General features: G+C 48.9%; 1 protein-coding gene across 3 annotated transcripts in view; it reads right to left on the reverse strand.

Annotated features, from left to right (window-relative positions):
• LOC112983393 (ankyrin repeat and fibronectin type-III domain-containing protein 1-like) overlaps positions 1 to 23,901 on the reverse strand; it is a 311,760-nt gene that overhangs the window by 265,266 nt on the left and 22,593 nt on the right. For all 3 annotated transcript variants that reach the window (XM_064520675.1, XM_064520674.1, XM_026100490.2), the window contains one exon: positions 18,306 to 18,449. In XM_064520675.1, coding sequence (XP_064376745.1) covers positions 18,306 to 18,449 — 144 coding nt within the window. The remainder of the gene's footprint in view (positions 1 to 18,305; positions 18,450 to 23,901) is intronic.

Consider the following 23,901-nt stretch of genomic DNA (forward strand, 5'->3'; position numbering starts at 1 on the left):
TCAGGGGGAGAAGGGGTGTTGAGTCTTTTTGAACTCAAAGTATAAGACAGCACCAGTGAAGTAACGGGGAGGGAACTCAGCAAAAAGAGACCCGAAGGCAAAATAATCTGAAGACCTGCCTGTTTGGAGCTGGCCTGGGTATCTCTCGCAGGCAGCACAGCCAAGCGGTGCTATACCCTGCCCTGCACCATGCCGGTACCACGGTGCTGCATCCCACCGCCTGCTGAGATCCATCCTCAAAACTTGCTCAGTTCTGTCATGCAAAACTCTGATGGACTTTGCCCGAGTGAGGCAAATAGGGTATGAACTATCCCATCCTCTTCCTCAGCCAGCCTGTGAACAGACGTAGTTCAGAAGTCATTGAAACGATTGCTTCTTGGAGAAGCAGTTAATAGAATAAAGCATTTCAGAAAATGGAAAAAGAGAACAATTCTTACAACTACAGCCCAGCATAACTTCTTCAGTCCTAGAAAAATAACAATCAATATTAAGCAAGAAGTCTCCAGGCTCGGAGAATCTCAGACCTACAATCAATAAAGCAGTCTGCATTTATAAACAATTACTTGTGCCTATCTTGATTTCTGATGAAGGAGAGTCCCCTCTTACGCCTGGCTCCCCGTAACCAGTTTCTCCTTCCCTCCGTAAAGGATGTATTCCAGGCAGCAACTCTGGTTCAGCGGCCTCCCTTCAGCAGTACAAAGCTGCCTCCTGAGCTGACGGGTGACTGCACAGACCGGGCAGCTCGCACGTTCCCAGCCAGCTGCAGCACACCCGCCGGCACTCCTCCTGCCAGTCCCGCGCCCAGCACGCACGCTCGGCAGGCGTCCCCACGCCCTGGATGCACCTGCTCCAGATCAGCTTGAGCCTGACATGCAGAGCCTTCGGGTGTGGGCTGGGGGGAAGCGGACGTGCTGGGATAGAGCTCATCTCTAACCAGAGCACTGAGTTCATCGGGGACTGTAACATCTAGGCATCGCACTGTCTAACACCACAGGCACCTGCACGTCTTGTAACAAAGGCTTCCTTAGCAGCACAGCACGCTTCCTCTAAGGAAGACAGGGAGACAGGTTGTTTGTGGATTTCTCCTTCCTCTCTTCCAAAAGGTGCCAGGACTTGACAAGGTCTATTCAGAGAAAGAAAAAGCCCCCACGAGGCAGAAGAGAAAGAGATGGAAAGAGACACCTACCTGCACTCAGCTTCCAACCTGTGTGGCCAAAGACATCCTGCCCACATGAGTAAATAGCTTTGGCTTCATATTTTATTCTCCTTGCTCCTTATCCTGTATACAAAGTGACAGCTCACCATCTCTCTGCTTCTTTCCTTCACCCTGGCCACTTTGCTCACTACTTGCTAAAACATATGCAACTGGAGGAGAACGCCCGAGCCAAAGACCGGGCTGCAGGGTTATCCCATCTCCAGAAGGCTCAGCACGGAGGACGCGCAGGAGCTAAGCTGGGCAGCACGCAGCTCGCTTTCCTAGGAGCGCTGCAAACACCACTGCAGAGTATCCACAGGCTGGAGAGGGAGCAGGCCAAAAATGCAATTAACTGCCAGGCAAGGGATGTTGCCTTAATGCACACAAGAAGAAACAGAATGAGCCTCTCTGACCTGCTTCCTGCCCGAGATCTTCAAGCACTTTGAAGTGAATTAAGGGTAAATGCAAGAACCCCTCTGGGAAATCACACAGCAGCAACTTGAAGCTTCCCTCTGAACACCCCTTTACTGAGTCCTTCCATCGAGGCTAGAAATTTGACAGCACGTTCTCGCCAGGCGAGAAGGGAAGCAGCGTCCATCACTTGCCGCTCCCCTGGGCTCACCCCGTCTGGAAGGACCACATGCAGGAGACAACTCGACCCTGCAGACAAGACAGCAGAAAAAGAGACATTACCACCCTGCAAAAGAGCACGGGGGACGTTCAGTCAGGCACCCATCCCAGAGGGGCACCATCATCTTCAACGACTGCAGCCCAAGGGTCTAACAACAGGCACGCACACAAACTAGGGAAAGACATTTCTGTTTTCAACCGTTTTCTTCTCTCCTTTCACCCAGAAATTGTCCCAATACTGCATCAAAATAGTCTAGTAAAACCTCAGCTTCCTTCCCAAACAATAGATTAACGTAATCCTCTTGCAACAGAGTTGGCCCTGCCTGCTGCAGTCAAGGTCTGCAAACTTTTGAGCCCAGGGTCAAATTTTAACTTCTTATATCAAAACTCTGAACAGCACAATGATCAGATAAACAGGGATGTTGGATTTATTCAGTATCAGGTTTTGATTTTAAATTAAACTGAAAGATTTCCCTCAGGTTACAGCAATTTAATTAAAACAAGCAAAGTAAAACCAAACCTCTAAAATTTCCAAAACGTTAATTGTAATATAAAAACCTCCAGGACTGCCAAACAGAGTACAGAACCTAAATCACATTCAAGGGGAAATAAATCCTTCAACCTATTTAAATTTAAAAAAGAAAGGCTGATAAACCAGGTCATATCCTATCTTTAGCAATATAAGCAAAAATATTTAAAGTTAACATGCACAACAAAGATTACACAGATGCTCCACACAGAGAAATCAAGCTACAGGAAGAATTTTGCTTTAATTTCCATACGTGCTTCACACCTCAGGCACTCCCATATACTTCAGCTGATATCACGGAACAACATCAGGCTGTTTCATTCGGGTAATTTCCATCTCAGTCGGCCCAAAGGATTTGCACTTCTGTAAGGTTCGGTCGCATGCTACCTAGGTTGTAACACACGGTTGCTTACCACCAAACGTTCCTCTAAGGAAAACGAGAGGAAACCTTGACATCTTTAATTGACAAAACATGAAGCGGCACATATTGGGACTAATCACCTGAGATAATCTCAGTTGCCATACAGCTGCTATTCATGGCTTTCCCCAGTCAGAGCCTCGCCACATCACTGGTGGTGAAAGATCTTTAATTACAGAACTGCTTAGGTGACAAATAGTAGCTCTTCAAGCCCTGCGACTTCAAGGATATCTGCAGTCGGCATTTTCCCTGGTAGACCTAGGGGAAATCAGTGGAGTTGGCTTTGGCTTCATGGGGCAGCTACACTTAAAGCTCCCAGCAAACCTCAGGACGCTTGGGAGGTTCTGGCAGCTTGCACCAGAACCCAAAATATTCCAAGTTAATCTGCACAAGCCCTAAGGAACCTCAGTTCTTTCCAGTCCTGTTTCTCCATACATTCATGTTACACTCAGGCTATTAAACAGTCCAAAGGCAACATTTCATCCTTGTGTGGTGTGACCAAAGTTTCTGCTGGGGGCTGCAGGGGGAATAGAGACTTTGCTGATATCCTGCATCCTTCATCCACAGCAAGTCTTCCTGGCTGGTGCCCTGACTCTTTCTTTACCCTACTGCTTTCAACAGATGCTGGCGCAATACTGTGGGTAAAAGGGGGAAAAAAACCCCACACCGGAGAGGCTGACAGGGACTTACTTTGGGACAGACATCCATGTCACACTGTGGGGTTTGCTGTCCCAACCACCTACCCGTGAGCAGGAATTAAACCTTTGGAGCAGAAACCCTCCCCAAAAAGCGAGTAGAAACGTACCAGGCAGCCACAGGATGAGTCAGTTCAGCTAGCTGGTCTCATACAAACCAAGAAACAAACCAGTCCACCCACACAGCCTCACTAGTTTCCATTAGATAAACATAGTGAAGCGACTCATCCGGTGGCCCCACTGTGCCTAGATCTGACACACGGGCAGAGGAGCAACGTGGCTTCGTCCGGGGAGACGGACGGGGCCAGACCTTTCCTCAGCAGCCCACCGTGCTACAGGCGCTGTGAAGTTGCACCCAAAGAGCTGCGGGAGGCCACCCTGCGAGGCCTTGCAAAGCATCCTAGGATTCTCCCAAAGTCTAGACTTCATAAGCTAGAGGAAAAGCCAGCCAAAATTAACACGCAGCATAACTTCTATATAACTAGGACAGCTGTGTAGAAACACATTAGAAAGTCCCTTGAATGTCTAAGTGCTAACTGGCCACGGGCTTTAGTCAAGGGTGTTTCTGCCAAGCAGGCTTAAGGATCCACTGGATTTCTGGCATAATTCAAACCCCAAAAAGAAACTGCGAAGTAGCTTTTTATGAACGTCCCTGTTCGGGTCTGTCAAGCTCTGCTTCTACTTGGTCAGGGTTAGCACACAGAGAAGGGAACCAGCTAGCAGAGGCTGTACATCACCTACAGTGCAGAGGAAGGAGGTCTCGGTCCTGCAGCCAGGTCCATGCTCTGTAGCAGCAAGGTGCCTGAACATCCAACCACACCATTTCAACATGAGAAGGCAAAAATAACTCACAGTAACTGTTCCAGACCACAACTGCTGGGAGACAACCAAGGGGTGGGAAATATGCCTTTCACTTAAAAAATAAAAGCAACTTGGAAAGTGAAACTTCTACACCAGGTGCCAACTACTGCAGGGGAGGAGATGGTGCAGCGTGGGGCACTCATGGTCAACGGTTCTTCGTGTCACTCCTGAGACCCAAACAGCAGCATTGTAAGGGTGTCCAACAGAACAGGGTACTTACTGCACCTTCTACACATACTGCTTCTGTGCATAAATGTATATGCACACGCACAGGCTGTCACGGGCTAGAACGGCAAGGCAGTCTGCAAAGCAGCACATCCCATGACACTCCAAAGAGGGCAAAAAGCTTGAAATACAGCGCACAGGGGCTTGTTCATCACACTTCTAGAAACCTTGTTTCAACTGTGATATACCTAAGCACGGAAAACACACTGCCAGTAACATCACGCCTCACCAGCATTTCTCAGCATGTCAGGCAGGACATCAGCAGCACTTCTCAGCATGTTACCTGCAGGATGAAGAAGTTTCATATTCCAGTTCAGCAACTGGTAGCAGCAAGGAAGCCTCTTCCGGCATCTCCAACAGACCAGTAAGCTGTGTTATGGCCTCCCAAACAAGGATGATCCTCGGCATACAAGCCTGCTTCACTCTGGGCTGGCCTACCGGACCTCTCACAGCCAGATGCTTGTGAAAGCAATAGGTGGGAACTGCAGAAAACATCCTAACAGAGGAAGAGGCACAACAGCAAACCGGAGTCCCCCTGCTTCCTTCTTAGGTCCAAATTCCCTGACTTTGCATTTTACAGAGCTGCAGATGAACAAACTGGGGCAGAGACCAGACCTTCAGTTGCAGGGCACCAGGGGAACGGCCTCAGACGTCATCACCATCAAGCTGCAGGAGGCAGGGAGAGCTCGGTGGTGCAGTTCAACAGCAAGCCCGATGTTGTGCAATATCCTAGCTGATTAAAATAAATATATAGCCCCTCTACCAGGCCTCAAGGCAAAAGTCAAGGTGCTACTTTCTCTGATTTCGCTCCTAAAAGGAGCTTAAAGGCTCTCCCGGAGCACTCCTTTTCTACATGGTTATCACAGGTCCTGGCAGCTAGCTCTCATGAAGGGCTGTTCTCCATGTGTGTAACGGGCTGTCCCTTGCTCTGAAGGCACAGGAAAGGTTTCCCCAGGTGTGACATCTAATCATGAAAAGGGCCTCAAATACCACAACAACATTGGAGTAAATGAGACAGAACAACAGGACAAGGGTATATTATCCTTAAAAAGAGAAGACTGCATCTTATGCCAATCTGTCCTTGTGTTTGAGTACCTCTATGCCCGTCTCCAACACACCAACAGCAACTGAGCACTCCCTGGGGTCCGTCTCCAACTTCTCTTTGGCAAAAAGATGCACAAACTCCTTCAAAACATCAACATGCAAGCTTCACCCTCAGGCAGTACAAGCAGCCCATTTCTCATGTGAGGACAGTCAACAACTTTTTATCATGCTGCCGTGACATCTGTGGATACACACTCACCAAAAACATCAAAGGGGCATGCAAACAAAACCTCTTGCTCCCAAAAACCCCAAAAGAGAGATTCTGAAAAAAAACAAGGCACAACCCTGCAAAAAATTGGATTGGTCGTCATTCTCTTCAGAGTCTTTCCAGAGCCTGAACACCGCAGCACTTTGCCAATACCCAAAAAGCAAAAGGCCAACCTGGATTAGATTAGAAAGAAAAGTTGATGGGTTTCCCTAACATGAGAGGTCATCTTCTCTGCCAACCTCACAGATTGCTCTGCCCTTTGACTCAGGCAGCATCCCACGACCAGCCTGGCAGAGCAGTTTTAGGGAAGCACAGCGTACTTCTGGGGCTTCTTCGCTTTCAGCTGCTGCAGAGTATAAAAGGAGCGAGCCAGCCCCATGGGGCAGAGCAGCTCACAAGCCGGCCAGCTGCCTAGGCCCTCTGCATCCGCGACAGCCAGCAGACCATCTCCTGTGTGGCTCTGCAGCATTCAAGCTGAGAGAAATGCAATTCGGCATTTTATCATTCTGCTCTAATACCCTGAGGCATTGCCCAAGATGGGTAATACTTCCAGTGCAGCTGTGTCTTCCCAGCCATTCATTTTTCAAACTAAGCCAAGTCTTTCCTCCATCTGTAGTGAAACAGGCACTCCCCTCTGCTACCAGTGCCATGGAAAGATCAGGCACTGCAACAGTACGGCTTTGGTAAAACTCATCCCACTAAACCCAGCTAAGGCTGTGATGTTCTGCACCACTTCTGCTTCCACAGTAGCAGTGAATTTAAGTCTGGCCTCCAAGAAGCAGCTAGTCACCAGAAAGCTACCTCCTCTCCCCTGTCACCAGGGGCTTTTTGAACAAAGATTTCTTTTTTCCTTTCTTCCTCTCGCAACTATCTCAACTTGACATCCCTAGTGCCGGTCCACCCAAAGCCATCCTGCGGTCCCCAGACCAGCAGGGTTAGGGAGGGGTGACACACGCGGAGGGAAGGACTCTCCCACATCACCCTGGTATGGGGGACAAGCAACGGAGCACACGTAACCCCCAACCTCTCTAGCATGTTGCAGGCAGCTGGGATCTCTCCCCGACAACTCCAGGCACACAGACACACTTCAAAAGCATCTGGGGAAATAATCGAGCAGCATCCTAATGCACACGCAGAAAAAACACGCTTTAAAGGTCACACTGCATATAGTGCATGGAGCAGGGCAAATTCAAACAAGCAGCAAAGGCGAAAATACCAGAGCACAACAAACAGGCCATCTTTTCACTACACACATCTGCTGGCGAGACGGTATTGACCGAGACACATGGAGATGTGAGCGCTGACGAGCACAGCCAGACCCGCAAAAGCATCATGGATGAATGCATCTGTAACAGCACAAGCAGCCCCACAGGGCTCAGGAATAAGATTAACCAACAATAGGGCAGCTCTGGCAATTTAAGCAGCTTTCACTTTATAATCACTTCATCAGTGCAGAGCCCTCAGAGTCCCCATATCAGCATCACAGGTGAGCCTGATCTGCCTCAGCAGGTACCACTGCTTGTTTTCTTTGGTCGCTTCCCAAATCTCTTTGAATCATGTCCCAAAGTGGCCAGTGCCAAATTTAGCCCTTGAGTAGGATAACGGATGGGGTCCTCTGGCCTCAGACTAGGTCGAGACATCCCAGGTGCCCAGTCGCGCTATAGCACAGAGATGCAGAGTATGAAGACCTTTTCAAGGCACCATGATGCAAATAAAGATTACATAACTTAAGAAAAGTTAAAAATAAGTAAAATTACGATGCAAACCATCTTCTTGATGAAGAGACAGGCTTCATCCAGAAGTACTGCTACAGCAACCAAGCTCTGTAAGTCCACACTTAACACATCTTCTTCCAACCTCCCCAAATATGCAGATGTCCCAGCCACCCTCAACACACTCTTTCTTCCTCCCTCCCTCCCCCAAGCTACATCCCATGGCTGAAATGTGCCTGATTTGCACATGTATCTTTTTATTTAATTGCCTTGTATCTGTGGAGGAACAGAGAGCCAGATTATGCTGTATTAAGCTACACCCCAGGCACTGGCTTCAAGTCCTCGATTCACTCTTTTACAGGTCAATGTCACTGTGAATTTAAATCAAAGGCAATTGCCAAAGTCAACGGCTGCAGTGGTGGATGGGTATGAAAAATGCAGAAGGGCTTTCCTCACAAGTTACTATTGCCTTGCAGAGAGAGCTGTGAGGATTGGAAGTAGGGGAGAGGAAGGAAGAAGAAAGTCGGACCAAGCAAGGACACGTAGCAGAAAGTAGAACAAAAGTAACATCAGCAAAAGTAGGAACCGACAATGTGAGATGACCCAGTGCAGTCCCCTCCCTTCCCTGCCACCCTTGCAGCCGGATCCTGCCCACGAGCATCCAGCACTATTCTTGTAAAACCAACTGCAGGGACAGTGCGGACGTCAAGTCCAGCAATGTATCAGCTTATTTTTAAAAGATTCTTTTTATAGAAAAACTCTCCAAAGCTACAGAGATCTCCAAAACAGTCAGCAACCCTCAAGCTCCTAAGGGAGCATGCCAAGCAAGGATCTTCAAGGAGAGGGAGGAAAAGAAATCAAAGCTAGAAGTGACCTCCCCAAACAGGGCTGCTCAAAACAGCCCTGTAACACCACATTTCAGTTCTTATACAGCTTATTTCACGCCACACAGACCCCAGCTGATACAACTTCAAGGCGCACAGCATGGAGAGGAATCAGCTTTCCCTGACACACAAAGGACATGACATTATAAAGAAGGACGGGGAGGAAGCGAAGGAGCAATGAAGACCTTTTCCCCCAAAGTCCCCCTCCAAAGGCTCTCACTTTGCTAGCTCCAGCTACTCTGAAGGGTAAAGTCTCTTGTGTAGTATTAGGGCCGTGTAAGAGATCAATAGCAAATAGTGGAGTCTGAACACACTCCCTTAGCAGCTTGCTGGATTAAAGATCTAATGCGATGTGTCCCTCTGGAAGAAATTACACAAGCTATTAAGAAAGATGCGCTTCTCATCTGATGAAATCTAGCAATCATTGCAGCAATACGTGCAAACTAAACAGACTGTAGAGCAAAGGGAAAGCTGCAGTTGCTCTCAGGAGCCCTTCCTGCACAAAGGAACCAATGGGTAAAGCAGCAGCGCTATTAGCAGTAAGCCGAATGTGCAGACGCAGCCGTACCGCGGCTGCCGAGAGCGAGACAGTTCCTGCTTCTAAGGGAAGCAGCAAGACAAGGCTTGACAGAATCACCACGGCTTCCTGGTGGCACCCAGGGGCTCACAAGGGTGCTGGAGCGGGGCAAACAGGCCCATGCTCCGGGGAGCCAGAAGTGACCTTAGACACCTGAGAAGGGTCTCGACTTCCAAAAAAGAATGAGGGAGACTTCAGTCTCCCCAGGGTAACAGTGCCTTGGCACTTTGGAAAGCCAAAATATTACACAAGCCAGAATTAATCCCATTCCCTCTCCCCAGGCTGTTCTCATCCCAGGGCCAAGAGGAGCAGAGAAAAGCAGGTGATACTTGCTCAGAGAGCAGATGCAAATGGATCCCACCAGGGGAGAGAGCAGTGGGACAAGGATGTCTTTTTAAAGCACTCTTCTTTCAAAGCAGAGTCATGTTCTCTAGAGCAGACTTTTCAAAAGATAATACATGCCACTTAAAAGAAAAACATAATGTGTACCACCCAAAAGAGCCAAGTAAGAGGAGGAAGAGGAACTCACAGCATCTCCGCACAACCTGGTCCACAAAAAAAGGCTTACTGCTGTCCACAGCAAGTAAGAGGCAAGAGCTGGACGTTGGCCTGCCTTTGGGAAGGGAGGGAGCCTTGCCCTAGCCAGGGCACAAAGCTGAGGTCCTAGCTAGCTGGTGGGCACAGGAAGTAGGCATCACGACTCAGATGGAATGTCACCTCAGATGTTGCCTTCACCAGTGGCCGAGACGTGTCCCACCTCTGTGCCCCAGCACCAAGGCATAGTAATGGGCTTCCAAGATAAAGACCAAACAGCATTACTTCCTCCCAGCTTGAAAACCTTTAGACAAGTGCAGAAACACCATGGCAATCACATCGCACCCAGCTAGGGAGAAAAACATGGACACACAACTGGACAAGTTACTTTAAAGAAGCTGACACCCAGTGTTGCCACCAAGTCAGTGCACCACAGTGAAAAGCCGGGTCCAAAACCTGCTTCTTGGACAGGGGGAAAGCAGCATGGGTTGTGTTAAGGAAAGGTGCTGGCTGGCTGAGTGCAGGATGCTCCTGGCTCAGCTGTCAGAGCTATCAGGAACACCATACACCAAAGCATCTTATTGCTTTTTTGGAGTAACTGCAGATAAACACAGTGTTCTTCAAGAAGCCACAGTTGCCTCTTTCTGACGAGAATGGTGTTGCATTGTGGGTATCAGCAGCATGTTGGCTGCAATAAATTCAGCTTAGACCAAATCTTCCAAGAGCATTCAGCAACTCTACCACAACAGAACCTGGCTAGTAAAACAGACTTGACTAAAGGAAATAGATGCAGTGAAAGAATTCATTTGGATAACAAGCTGGATAACATCCAACTTCAGTGAACCTTTTCTGTTGTGTTTGTTTTCAACATTCACCCATGCACCTCAAAGCAAGCTGTTTGAAGCAATTCCCCCCACACACCTTCAGTGCTGTGATGCTTTGCTCCCCAGGAAGGTCATTCAGTAGCCTCAGACTCACCCTGCAAACGTCCCATGGCCCACGCAAGCAAGCACTGCTCTACGGTGTCAGTTCCCTCACTCTGCCATGGAGCTGGCCGTGATTCCTTAAGCACAACCCAGCAACGTAGGACGCGCATTTTAAAAAACGCACATTTGTTTATTAAATCAGCATGCAAACAAGTTTCCAGGACAGTTCTGCATGTTCACCCATGACAGAGGTGGTGTGCTGGCAGAACTCTGCTCCGTAAGAGCATCCCTTACTCATCTTCCTCCCATCCCCTAAACATTCCCAGCTTCCCGTTGCAGGATGAAGTTGAAGTCCATCACATACTATCTCAGCCTTTGCTTGTCTCTTTTAAAGCCCATGTGTTTCAGGAGCTTGTACAGAAGCCTTACGGTGGACTTAAAGGAAAAGTGATAAAAGCTAAAATTCATAGTTGCTTTGATCAAAGCAAGGATGCCCACAGATTTCAGAAATATCAAAGTTAGCCAACACTTTCAAGAAAAGTTGAAAAGGATGTAAAAACTGATACCTACAAGCCACCTGAGAAGATGCCTTGCTTTGGAAATGCTAAGTCTTACAGCACATAGAGCAGACACAGGTAAGACTTCTTTGGTCTGCACTTGAGCTGGAACTACAGGCAGAGTGGTGTGACAGCAGCTGCTTACCAACGCATCCTCCAGTATCGCCTGACACCCACAAAGTTTGCAGGGGGCCTGCTGAAGGCAGAGCACTCCTTGGCTCCCACGTTTTTCTGCTCAGAGCACCAGCAGTGGCTTTGGCAGAGCAAAGGACTTATTTTGGGGGAGGACTGCAGCAGCTGAGGCACTGCAGCCCAGCAAGCCAGTGCCAAAAGCTGTGCACAGGGGCCTCACGCATGCTTCTGCTCTACCCACGTTATCCATTAGATAAACGTGTCAGCTTGAACACTGGCACTTTTTGGCAGCTCATTTCAGGCTATGAGTGATGCAGGAGTGTGCAGAGTCAGATCCTGCAGCTCAGCTGATTAGCAGCTATTTGCAGGTTATTAATGAAATCACTTACTGCTCACCACTATGATTCTGCCAAAAAAATAGGAAAAAGTATTACAGCCACTGCCAGCAAAACTGCCAGTTCACTACAGGCCAGAGAAACAAAGTGTCAGGTATTTGTAATGCTTTCTTAAAAACAAAAACAAACAAACAAACAAAAAAAAGAAACAGATTTATAGGACCAAGTCTGTGCCACAGGCTCTGCCTGGCATAGCTACATCTGTCACAAGTACAAAGCTGTCCACAGCAAGCACTGCCCTCTGCAAAAGCCCTGTATGCAGAGGAACACAGGGCAGCAAAGTCACTTTGTATAGGCACTTTCTCGAGGAACATGCATTTACTCCACAAGCTTTGCTGGCAGAGATGCAGCCAATTCAGAATGGCTGCAAGGTATGTATCAGTGCTCTTGTAACACTAGCAAGGTGCCTTAGCATCAGAGTGTATCAACAGTGACGCACTCTGAGTCCAAAAAAGCACCAACTGGCAACACACCAATGGTCTTACATACCAGTAAGATTGGTGCTGACAGCCTCTTAACGCTCTTTCCTCCCAAAACAGCACAAGGAAAGAAGAGGAGCGCATAAAGGAAAGAAAAGGCAAATCTGCCCTTACTTCATCGTTAAATAGGGATTCTGCTTTCACCAGGATATCAGGGACCTGTGGAAATAAGGACATATATCTCCTTATACACCCTCCAGGGCAGGCAGCTATTTGCAACTCAAAAAATAGTTGCTGTCATTGCACATTTGAGGAATTATCCAGAGCACAGTAGCACAGCTTTAAAGGAACAAGAAGTACTCCAGAAACTGCAGCGTATCCAAACCAGCACACAAGTAGTCACCACGTTCAGGCTATGTCAACGAGGGGGACGCAGCCATGGTTTCTGGATGGGGTAGCAGCATCCAATCTACAAGAAACCAACCCACCCCCCTAACATCTCAAGGAAAGAGGCCAAGGATCCCTCAAAGCCTTGGCCTCGTTACCACATCCCTAAGGGCCTATTGCTGGAAGACTCTGGGAACCCATGCAGCACAGATACTTCGGGCTAGCTGTGGCCGATGAGATGTCCGTCCCAAGTTCTGTTGTGGAGCTGTTGCGGGGAGACTTAGTGATGGTGAGGATGGCACAACACCCAGAAGGTACATCAGACACAGGGATTTCCAGAAAGGTCCAGCAACAGTACTCACTGGAAGTGCATCGCTGAAGACCACGTGGCTAGAATTTGTTTTCCTGCTTAAACTACTTAAATTAGGTAAAGAACTAGAACGAGGCACAGAAATCATCACATATATCACCATATGTACTGGCATAGTAGATATATGTGCAAGTTCAGACTTCAGCACTAAGGCAGCAGATCCCTGTGGAAGAATCAGCACCTGCCTTTTACCCAGGCATCCTCTTCCAGCAGGCATGTGGGTCTGCTTGCAGAGTCAAGAATGCTGCATAAATCCAAGAGCAGCCGTTATTCCTCCCTCCCTATATTCACTGAATAATTAATTCCCCAGAAATTAGTCAAATCTTTAACTAAGCCAGCTCAGCAAACGGAATGAGGAGTTTCTAGGTCAGAACTAGGGATGAACAAAGAAAAAAAAAAAAAAAAAAAAAAAAAAAAAAACGCCTTGGGGCTCCGTCTTGGGTTCACTGCTAAGGAGGTTAGCACAACTGGTCTGCCCCAACCAGCCAGGGCCAACACCTCCAAGGCAGGAGCGGAGTTACTTGGACGAGAATCCCATCTTGCGATCCAGACCGCAGCTGCCACACCACTGCTGCCTCCTGACATTGCCAAAGAGCAACCTTCTTACAGTATTGATTTGAGCAACACATCTCTCTCACACAGTTCATTTTCCAAAGGAGAGAAGGACCGACCTTATGACATTTATATTTGTTGTGTGCTTAACACTTCTTAACCACAGTCTTCTGTAGAGTTTTTTCCCCTTCCCAAAGCTGTAACCCAGGGATAAAGGCTGCAGCCATAGGAGCACTACATTGCACAAGACCAGAGCGCAAGACCAGCCCTCCACAAAACCCATCTACTGTCAGCCTCCCCATGCAATACCATCTATTAACGTGCCGGATTGACAGCAATGGGCACATGGGTATCCACATGAGGTGGTGCTCTGCCAAGAAAGAGCACAAACTATTGCAAGGCACTGGGTGACAGATGTTCCCTTTTGTAAAAGCTGTATCTAATGCTCAAAAAAGTGTAGCCTAGTAAACAGTCCTTTTAAAAAAAGTTGTTATTTTCCTAAGAGGGAGATCATTCCTAATATATACGTGTGCACGCATGTTTTGTGTGTATATTTGTATATACATAAAAAATGTAGATATATACGCACATATATGGGGGGGGGGGGTGTGGGTGTGTAAGTAAACGTCAAACCTGCAACCCAGCCGCACAGCAGAGGCAGGTCCGCGAGCAGCGCAGGCCCGGGGGTACCAGCGGGGCACCACCGTGCATCTGGCTCCTGCAGCCGCAGGAGCTGCGCGGCGCCGGGCAGAGCGGTGGTGCTGCACTGCCCTCTCGCGTCCCGCACCCGGCCAGGCGCCCACAGCACCGCAGGGACCCGCGCGCACCCCCGCCAGCCTCCCTGCTCCCACCGCCCAGCCCACGCTCACTGCTGCTCATCCCTCTTCTCCTCCCACCCCGACTGGAGAACCAGGCGTGCTGCTAGGGTGATCAGAGATGAGGACAGTGCTTGCAATTTGCCACCTTTCCACAAAAGGGCTCGGCCAGAAAAATCTACCACCGCAGCCTGAAAGAGTGGGCGAAGGACTCTGGTAACGTTCACTGGACCTCTGGGGCCATTCCCCACGTGGTGGCAATGTGCAGGGAGGAACCATGGACTGACCAGGCTCCTGATAAGAGCCTGGGCTATATGGATCCAGCAGAAATCTGTTCTCCCCTCTCATTCGCACGTACTAAAAAGACAATCCTGATCACCATTAATACAACCTCTGGGCAACAGGTCCAGCTCCCAGGGTGGTATCACAAGAAGGACAAACAGCCCTCAGCTGAACCACCTGCACCCACTTCCTACTCTGTCGCTTTGTGCAACCTGTTATGCCAGTAACGGAGACTATGTCCTCTGCAGGCAACCTACTGGGAAGTTTTCTCTAATGTCACACCACTGTATTTTTTGCTGCAGTTTAACTTGTTACTCACTATATAGTCCATACTTGGATATGGAGAACAGACTATTACATGCGTGCAAGGTTACCACATCTACCATCAAGCTCCCTTCCCCACTCAAGCAACTCCAGTTCCTCCCTTCACTGCTCACAGGCAGTATTTTCCAACTTTTCCTTCTGCACTTGAAGAAAGATGTGGACAAACAGAGTCCAGAGAAAGGCAAGGAGTTAGGCTGTACCACAGAGGAGCGCAGCAGGAGGATCAGACCATCTGCCTGGTGGGCTGCACATCCTCCTATGGAGCTCTGTCTCTCTGAGCTGCATGGCCCTAGAGATTCACCGGAGCCCTGAGACCCCAGAAACACCCAGCTCCTTCTCTGAATGCCTCACTTGTTCTTCCCCTCTGGTATCGGTGGTGCTGATAATTCCTGCCCAAGTGTAGCATCCCAAACATGTCCCTCTTGAATCCATGCTGTTTTTCTCAGACCAGTTCTCTCATTTTGTCCAGATCATTCTGAACTCTCATCCTCCTCTCCAGTGGGCTCACAGTCTCATTCAGTTTGTGTCTCCTGGAATATAATGAACCTGCTATTCAGTGGCCTCTGCTATTAGTGGGAAGATGGGGCAGAACCATGTCCAGGACAAGCTCTGGGGAGCCTTCCTTGACACATCTTCTCACATCAACAGTGAACCACTGCTATCTACTACATGTGTACTGCAATTCAACGAGTTTCACACCCTGCAACAGAAGTTACATCAAGGTTGCATCTCCTCATTACTCACGAGAAAGTCGTAAGAGCAAGCACCAAAGCCTTGCTGGGGTGGGGATACAGAGAGACCGTTCTCCTCCCCCACAAGGCCTGCTTGGGCTGCAGAGGACGTGACAAAGGCTGAGCCTGTAAACAAACTCCAATTGCCTTCTGACCGGGACTACTTGCCCTTTGGAAAGGGCCTTCTTCTTTCCTCAGACCCAAACAGAAGTGCAACCACTTCCTAAGAACAAAGTCCTCCTTCACCTTTGGAGAAGGTGAACACCCAAGACATCACTCCCCAGGCAGCACCTGGGGAGATCCCATCGCCTGCTGGGGGATGGATCCTTACCCGAGGGGGGCCAAGCGGGAGCCCAAGGTGGTGAGAGCAGCTGATGAAGATGTTGATGTTCTGCTGCCTTCCACTGAATAGCTGCTGCAGAGCAGCTCACACCTGGGCCTGCTCCCTCTGCCAGCTGCCTCTTCCAGGCACTGCCCACCCCCCTTCCAGAAGCCCTGCTGGGCATGTCTGCAACCTGCACAGCCACATCCAGTTGCAAATCAACAGGCGGCCTTGAGACACCTCTGCACGTCCGCCCCGCGCTGCACTCCTCGCAAGGCACAGGTGGGCGGTGGGAGGAGAACCGCCAGAACAGCTCTGCGGTCGCTCCGGGCTTTCCCCGGCTTGAGGGAGGCAGCCGAGTCCCCGACTGCCACAGCTCGGGAGCAGCATGCAACTGAGGATGGGGAGACTATAGACAAGGCACTTGGCGGGCGGAGAGCGAGCGTGCGCTGCCCAGCCCCGCGAGTGAGGCAGGAGCGGCGAGCGAACAATCCCAGCATTGAGAGGCCTCCCGCCCCGGCCCATCTGCAGCCCCCGCAGCGCCTGTGGGAAACAAAGGCAACGTTAGCTGACTGCAAGCCTGGCCAGCACAGGAAGGACAAACCGGCCTTTGTATCTGCAAAGGCAAAGTTAGCTTTGGGGAAAAGACTAGATAGTTCAGGGGACTGGAATCTGTACTTTGGCTGCTTCTCACTTGGAGGTCACTAATCCACGTGCAGCCCACAGCAGAAGTGACCAACGCTTGCCTTCTTACCCCCTCTCACCTGCCCCGTGCGTGAAACAAGCTAGCAGGTCCCCGGCAGGAGCACACACGTGAGGACCTTTGGCATGCAGCACCCACGCGCTCGTAACGGGGGGAAGAGCAGCCCGACAAAAAGGGTTTGACACATGTCCCACCTCAAATCCGTTTACCGCTGGCGGGTTTCTTTCGCCCCCGCAAACACCGGAAAGCTAGGGACTTGAAAATGTGCCTCACCGGGGGTAAGCCAAGCAGAGGTCTGCTCTTCTGTTCCCTGAGCTGGCCCCATCCTGATCCCTTCCCAGGGCTCTAACTTGATGCCCATGCCAGCAATGATTTCCATATGGAGAAAACAAACAAGGACAAAAGCTTTTTTTCCCCATTTCCTCTCCTCCTTTTCCTCCCCTCCTGTTTTTTTTTTATTACTGAAGTCTTAGATGAGAACAGCCATCCCACATGCAGCTAGCCACAGACCGCATGTGTCCTCATTTGTGCTTGTGACAGATCAACATGTGCTTTGTGTTTACTTCTACATCCATATGTTACCTCAGGTGATCTCAGCATGGATCTGAAAGCAGAAAACATTTAATGATGTCCACTAATGGCTTCTGCGCATGCAGGACAGTACAGCCCAGCACACGCTTCCTACAGGAATCTCCCTGCAGAGGCAAATCCTCCCTGCAACTTACTGGGAAAAATAAGACCAGATATAAAGGGCATCTGAAAGAGTTTCTCTCTACACTGCACTCACTCTGGAAAACTGAAATAATGGACTGAAAATTCAATTTACATGTTTTCAGGACATCACAGCACAGTGACAGATGCTTCCCACGGCACACACAGTAAGCACAGCAGGACTGGAATTGTCAGGTTTGACGGTCTACATCTGGGGGATACTAGTGGGTATAAACCCTGTCATTTAAAGGTTAATCACAGCTAATTCAAGTTACCCTTATTCCAAACTGAAAAGAAAAAAAAAGAAAAAACGGCCACTTTCCAAGAACACCACAGCTCCAACAGCTACACATAAGCACTAGGCCCCACGTTCAGCACTGCTAGGTATTCGTCAAGCCATACAAAAATGGGCAAACATGGGGAAAGGCTGCAAGCATTTAACCATGGCATTTACCGCTCATTCTAGTGAGACTACAGGGCTTCATCCCCACTGCAAGAGCTAATCTAGATCCTCCCTTGAGAGGGGAAAGGAAGGTAACAGCCCCTTGTGATGCATATGAGCGCTACATACAGCCTCTCTCTATGGGCAGAGAGGCTTGTTTTGCAATACAAAAACAAAACAAAGGTATCACATGTGCCGAATGCTTACTTTAGAGGTCTACACATCAGCTCAGCTTCCCCAAACACTAGGATGACTCTTCTCCAAGTCTGCCTTCTTTATCGGCCACCAGTGTGCAAGCGTACTTCCAGAGCAGAGCGTATCTCACTAAATGAGACTCCCCAAGGAGCTACGAAATTCCCTCTCCCCACTAGGGAGATGATCTGCACAGTGCTGATTCCTCCCACATGACTAGAGATGCCTACAACCCACTCGCCGGGACGACATCTTCCAAAAGAGGCAAACGCTCAGTAGTGCCCGGGTCCCTCTGACCCCCTAACATTTGGGCTTAGCACAGGACATTAAAACAGCTCTCTATCCTATGGCCTATGGCTCTCTCCAGCCCATTTCACTTACTTTTACAATACCCCAGAGAGGGAAGCCCTCACATAGTGAGCAAATTATCCACAAAAAGTGAAAGACAGCGACCACAGCACTGCCCGACTCACCCTTTGACCAGATCCATCCCGCCCGTTTCCTCAGGGTCTGGGTACACAGGGTCCACAGCAACTCCTTCTAGGCTCCTGGTGGCGGAGAGATCCTGAGTCATGACACCAAGCTCTGAGCTCCACCATCGTAGCCACCCTGTGCCACTGAAAAGAAGAGATGGAAACCCTGCCCGTTAGTGAGACAGGCAGAGCCCACACACATCATCAGCACAGAACCGAGAGGTCAGCAACACCACGAATCACCGGACCCTGCACAAGATGAGATTTATGCGCCCAGAAGGGACGGGCGTTCCACCCAAACAGGGCCGAGACCCACAGAAATATCTCATCAAGCACAGCCTCGCTGGCTTGCAAGCACTGCGGCTTCAATTCACCTCTCAGGCTTCAGGAAGGAGCTCAGTTTCAAAAGATCTCAACAGCCACAAGCCTGGGCACATCAGTGCAAGAAACTTTTTTTTATGTAAATATACAAACATTTCTTCATACTACACGTTTGCTTGGTATCTCCAAAATTAAACTGAGATAACACTGGGATGTGTTATCCCATTTCTAGATGATTATCTATCACTGGAATAAGCTAATGGATTACCTTAATTGCTTGTTGAACAGTAAAAAGTAGGTGTGCAAGCAAAAACCGTGTGCTTTTACTTCTGCACGTCCTTCCTCCCCTTCGTCTGGCACTAGTAGCCAAAATACACCAGTTCTTCCTACTGACCTCAAACGTGCATGGCTTGGCGAGAATGCCCCATCCATTTACTTATTGCCACAAGAATATTCATTTACTTGGATGTGTTCCGATTAGCCGAAAATCTGGTATGTCAAGAGAGGCGAGATGCCCCATTCAGGAGCCACGGCAGAGGTACGAACTTAAAAAAAAAACCACCCACAAAAACAACACACACACACACACACACACACACACACACACACACCTCTCCAGCAAGAGCAGGGAACTCGTGTGGACCAGGCACCCTACGGGGAAAAGCTCTGACACACCTAAAGGCTCTCCCTTCCTGCTAGCCTGACTACGTGCTAACCTGCCACTATGGAGAAGACCAAAAAAAAGGGGCGGGGAGAAAAGGAATAAGCGGGTGAAGGCACTCAGCGGCCACCGTGCTTCCCCCAGACTCTACCCTCCATCGTGCCCACGGCGGCCTGCCTTGGCACAGGCAGACGGCTGTGCAACGCGACGTGCTCCTCCGCCTGCCTCCCAGCGCCCGTCCTCCACGCGTTGCGGGGGGCGGATTACGATTTCCGCATCGAAAGGCTTCTCACCGTCCTCGGGTGGGGCCTTTTGCTTTCAAGGGTACTGCCAGCACACAGGATCCTGTGGCACATATGGGCCTTGGAGGGACAGTGACCAGCTAGACCAGCTACCACAGCACCACAACGCAACGTTCAGCCCTTCTCGCCGCATGACGAATGCTCCAAGGCCAGTGTCCACCAGGCCTAGGCGATCGCTCATGCTTGTTCTCCACAGCCATACTGACGGCAAAAAACAGGGAGGACACATAAGAGCAAAACACTAGCAAGAGAGAAACCCTCAGCACATCGTCTCCCTCTGTTAGGCATAAGAGGGAAAAACTCCGCCACTGGAGAGAGGGGCATTTTGGTGCTTTTTCTGCCCCGTCGCAACATTACTCTATTTTCATATATTTCTGCTGGAAGCGTCTTCGCTTTCAGCCTCCAAACCACAGTACACATATCACCAAAGTTGCCTGTTGCACATTTGCACTGTGATAGACAGAAAAAGGTGGCTACCAATCTTCAGCACCACTGGAAAACAGATTCAGACAGATATTTGCCTGGATTCAACCTCCACTGCGTAACTGCTCGCTGCTCCATCATTTATATCCAAGGCAAATTTGTTGGGAGAAAAAAAAAAAAAAAAAAAAACACACACCACAGTGGAGAACATTATTTGCAAGTCATTATTTTGCTTCATTAGAGTTTGACACTGATGCAAAAGAAGTATGTGAGCTACATGCTCAGTTACACTTGCTAATCATGAAATTTGTTTTTACTGGGCCAGGCCTGCACCTGCAGAATCTTTATTACTACACAAGGCCAAAGGGAACTGCTTTCCCTCACTCCTACACTGGCTGTGGGTTTGGGAACCTGTCGTGAAGATCATAGCTAGGGCAGCAGAAAGCATCTGGCCGAAAACTGTTTTCCTCAGAAACCCCTGTAAAATGCAGAACGGCTGTCAGGTGGAAGCCTGCAAACCCCAGCTGGAGCTAGAAACATCTTTCTGCTTGTGAATTTGAGACCACAACCTCAGCCAAGTAGTTAAGGCTCTAATCACCGTCTGACATGGAGAGAGATGCCAGGGAAATTTTATTTATGATACAGCTAACGGAGCTTGCCCTCAAGCACTGGACAAATCTTCCAGCTCATTACCCTAGGTAAGAACTGCTTGGACAAATTAGATACTGGGAACCCAAGTCTGCAGAGCAGCCTGTTTATTTACCTCAAAGTCATCTACAAAAGGAAGAAAATACCCTGCATGCCTTCCTGGCCATCTCACAAGACAGCATGATATTTACGTCCAGAAGGCACAACAGGGTTATGCATTTTACTTTCAAAACTACTTTCCTCCTCTCTATTTCTAAAATAAGCTCTCTCAATCAAGTGATGCTCTTCCCTGGTTTGCCCAGTTCGGCTAAAGCAAAGCTGGGACATCCTCACGCTGATGTGGTAGAGAGAAAGCAGCAAATTTTTGACAAAGAAGAAAGAGCGGAAGAAAGCTTTCTGCATGTTCAAGTTGGGCTGCTTGCAAAGGAAACTCCAAACAGAAAATGCAGACAAAAACACCAAAACAAAAAAAAAAAAAAACAAAAAAAAGAGGAGTCTGACAGATAGGATGAGACTACCTGTGTAACTTGCCATGTCATTAAGGGGATTGGAAGCAAAAAGAAAAAAAGATTTTTCATTACTTTTCTCCTGTCATGTTTTTCAGCATATTCTGCTCTTATATCCCAGGGATCAGTCTGCCCCTTCCCATATAAAAATGGGGTTTGCCACAAGTGGGAGGCAGCACCTAAGGAAATCAGACACCCAGCAATAGTGCTTTCCCTGAGCCAGGCTCCTCCAGAAATCGCTTCCTTCTCCCACCAGCTCACCATGAAAAGGAAGGTCTCCTCTATCACGTCACCACCTCTGTCCCATATATCAGCTACAGCACACATACAGGACTTGGACTACTGTAGCTACTACAGCCCTGTTTAAACTTCTCTCCACTTCAGGCAACAAGAGGTGAAGCTAAAGGAGAGTACAGAGCCAAGGCAGCCGGAGATGTTCCTTGAATGATAGGAGTCAAAGGAACAAGATTCATCTGATGTTTCAGGAACGAAGATCACAGAATCAGAGAGCGGTTGCGTCCGGAAGGGACCTCTGCAGACTGCCCAGTCCAACGCCCTGCCCAAAGCAGGGTCAGCCAGAGCAGGGTGCCCAAGACCTTGTCGAGTTTTGAGTTTCTCCAAGGGTGGAGACTCCACAACCTCTCTGAGAAAACTGTTCCAGTGCTCGATCACCCTTACAGTAAAAAAGTTTTTTTCTTATATGCAGACAGAACTTCCTGTGTTTCAGTCTGTGCCTGTTGCCTTTTGTTCTTTCACTGGGCACCACTGAGAAGAGTCTGTTCGAGGGAGAAACTCTTCTTATTGCTCTCAAATTCGCCCTCACAGCTCAAATCCCTTCACCTCAGCACAGCAAGAGACAATTTTGCATCCAAATCTCCAGGTCCTTTTGGTCACCCTTCGTTCAAGCCAAAGCCTCAAGGTGATACAGATGTGCAAGCCACGGAGATTTTCTAACACCTTCAATAAAAACCCTGGACAAGCCTAAACCAATTCAGTCTCCTAATGCCATTATAGGGGACTCAAAAATGTCTACACACTTAAAGAAAAGACCCAGCCACAGTCACACAAGAAGCCTGTAACAGAACCAAAGCTATGCTGCTGCCTCACATACGATAACCCAGACGTACAAGGTTCATTGCTGTGTGTGAGGAGCTTGTACTACACCTATGTATCGAGCTTCCGCAGGGTGCTGAATGCTTCCAAACGTACTCATGGATGCAGCTAAGGAACTGCAATGCCCATCACCTGGCTGTTGGGAGGAGAGGTTCCCAGCCTCTCCTTCCCAGCACAAGGGAAATAGGTTTGATCTCAGCAACTTATCTGCTCAACAGCCAGCACAATCAAAATGAAATTCTCAGCAAAAGGGGGAAAAAAAATTGCTTTGTCTTTTACAGCTGGGACCCAGAAGGAACTCCTGGAAGGACGCTGTTTCTCTCTTCTGCTGTGTTTCAGCACCTCCAGAGAAACACCAGCCACAGGTTTGCTCTTGGGAACTTGTCCAGGTGCAGCCTGGGGAGCTACCACGGTCCCTGGTGTTGCAGCCAAGAGATAACACTCTTCTCTTCCTCTACGTGCTGGAGCAAGCTTGGGGAGGGATGCATCTGAGGAACTACAAGCCCTCATATTTCTGACTCCTAAGAGCAAACAGACATTTCCCCTCCATAAAGGGCATGCTTGAGCACCAGGAGACCTCGGAAAAGGCTCCCTTTTGCTATCAGTCCGCTGCCTTATCAGGAAGCGGCCAAACAAAACAGCAAAACTCCAATAAAACAAAGCCTAGCAAAACTCAGGTCTTCCTTTCCACCTCCCCAATGCCACCATGGGATCCCAGAGAATCATATGACCACACAAGGTAAGACAGTCAGGAAATGCACGTAATCAAAAGGATGCTGGTGTGGCAGATTTGGTCGTGTGGTTTTGCAGCAGCTGCTTCGCAGAAGAGGATTTATTTCATAGGACAGGACACTAGGAATGATGGCCAGAGATTGAGACCCAACCAGCAGCCCATGCAGGATCCCTTACAGAAACAGTCACACTTGTCTTTTCTCGCAAGTAAGTTTAGCTCATGCATTTTCAAACCATTCATGAGCTTATTACATTTCTAGCCAGGTCTTGTGCAATATTTGCACAGTGAGGATTACTCACCTGGCAACTGTCGATTTTTACATTAATGATTTTGACTTCTTTGCATGACACAGTCATAGCCAAAAAGAGTGAGGAAACAAACTGCCTCAGGAATTTCCTTCAGAGAAAGAAAAACCCTTTTCTGCCAAAGAACAAATACAGATCATCTGAGGCCGCAGGAGAATTCCTTTAATTCCTTTTTCTGTTGTTGTTTTTAATTCAAAGTCACTGAAAGAGTTTGGTGCCCTTAACTCTTGCATTTGCCACCAAGCCAGCACCATAACAAAGGGAGTTACTTAATCAGTGCTTGGTCATTCCCACACCAACTCCCAAGCAGAACAACAAAGAAATAGTCATGCAAACTTCTTCAGTCTGCCTCAGACCATCTGGCAAAAGTTGGCAAGGGGCAGGACTTTCCATCCCAAGATTGGAGGCAGCCATGCCCTCTTAGCTCATCCACACACAGCAGTCACGAGCTAGCTCGTCACGCAGCGCCAGTCCCCTCCGCAGCCTCGCAGCTTCTCCCCGCTCGACACTGCTTCGCCGCAGAAGAATCTGCCGGTGCAGCCACGCGGATGCCACATCGGAAGTGGAAGCATCACGTCGTACCA

The sequence above is a fragment of the Dromaius novaehollandiae genome, chromosome 14, assembly GCF_036370855.1.
Source record: "Dromaius novaehollandiae isolate bDroNov1 chromosome 14, bDroNov1.hap1, whole genome shotgun sequence".
NCBI lineage: Eukaryota > Metazoa > Chordata > Aves > Casuariiformes > Dromaiidae > Dromaius > Dromaius novaehollandiae.